This window comes from Salvelinus sp. IW2-2015, unplaced genomic scaffold (genome assembly GCF_002910315.2).
Source record: "Salvelinus sp. IW2-2015 unplaced genomic scaffold, ASM291031v2 Un_scaffold1334, whole genome shotgun sequence".
Classification (NCBI taxonomy): domain Eukaryota; kingdom Metazoa; phylum Chordata; class Actinopteri; order Salmoniformes; family Salmonidae; genus Salvelinus; species Salvelinus sp. IW2-2015.
In genome coordinates, this window is record NW_019942847.1 from 51,874 (window position 1) to 52,785 (window position 912).

Genomic DNA, 912 nt, shown 5'->3' on the forward strand with positions numbered 1-912 from the left:
TCCTCTCTCCTCTCCCTCCTCTCAAATCGTCCTCTCTCCTCCCCTCCCTCCTCTCATATCATCTTGGGCCGTCCTCTCTCCTCCCCTCCCTCCTCTCAGATCTTCTTGGGTCGTCCTCTCCCCAGGTGGTAGTAATAGAAGAGAGTGACCAGGAGGAAGAGCACCCGGCTGAGGAGGAGGAGGATGGCAGCGTTGGGAAACGAGCCCATCTCCACCAGAGTGACCGACGTAACTGCAACAAGACAAGGGTTGAGACAACAGTAAAAATAAATAATAATAAAACTCCCTCTCTCACATAAAGAGACAGACTAACTGATTGATAGATAGATAACGGACGACCCTCAGTCATGGAGATATAATCCCTCATCGGTAATAACTATGAAGAGTCATGAGACTATTCAACAGTGGTAGCTGATCCAGACTCCAAACAGTACTACTGCGTCTCCAACACTAGAGGGAGCCGTTAGCGTATACACAATCTGAAGATGGTGGGCAGAACGGACAGCATGACACACAGCAAATAAGGTTCATTGAATAATAATAATAATAATATATACGGTAATAGGTTTGCAGCATAAGCATGAATTTATATATTAAATACCAATATGAAATAAATATGTGATCTCACCTATAAACTGGACAGCAAAGTAGCATGCTTCACTGAGCAGAGTCCATTGAAGGATGACCTTCTCTTGTGCATACACTCCATTCCACAAGATGAGGGACAGACCTGGAGGGGGGGGTCAGAGGGCATGGGTTATAGTTTAGTCCATTGAATGATGACCTTCTCTTGTGTTTTACAACCCATTCCACAAGATGAGGGACAGAACTGGAGGGGGGGGTCAGAGGGCATGGGTTATAGTTTAGTCCATTGAATGATGACCTTCTCTTGTGTTTTACAACCCATTCCAC

At 45.5% G+C, this 912-nt stretch overlaps 1 protein-coding gene across 1 annotated transcript in view; it reads right to left on the minus strand.

Annotated features, from left to right (window-relative positions):
* Positions 1–912, minus strand: part of LOC112070463 (tumor protein p53-inducible protein 11) — a 119,574-nt gene continuing 118,662 nt past the window's right edge. The window contains exons 7-8 of the mRNA XM_024137894.2: positions 629–730; positions 1–232 (exon numbers count right to left, since the gene is read on the minus strand). Of these exons, the coding sequence (XP_023993662.1) occupies positions 96–232; positions 629–730 (239 nt within the window). The 3' untranslated portion in view covers positions 1–95. The remainder of the gene's footprint in view (positions 233–628; positions 731–912) is intronic.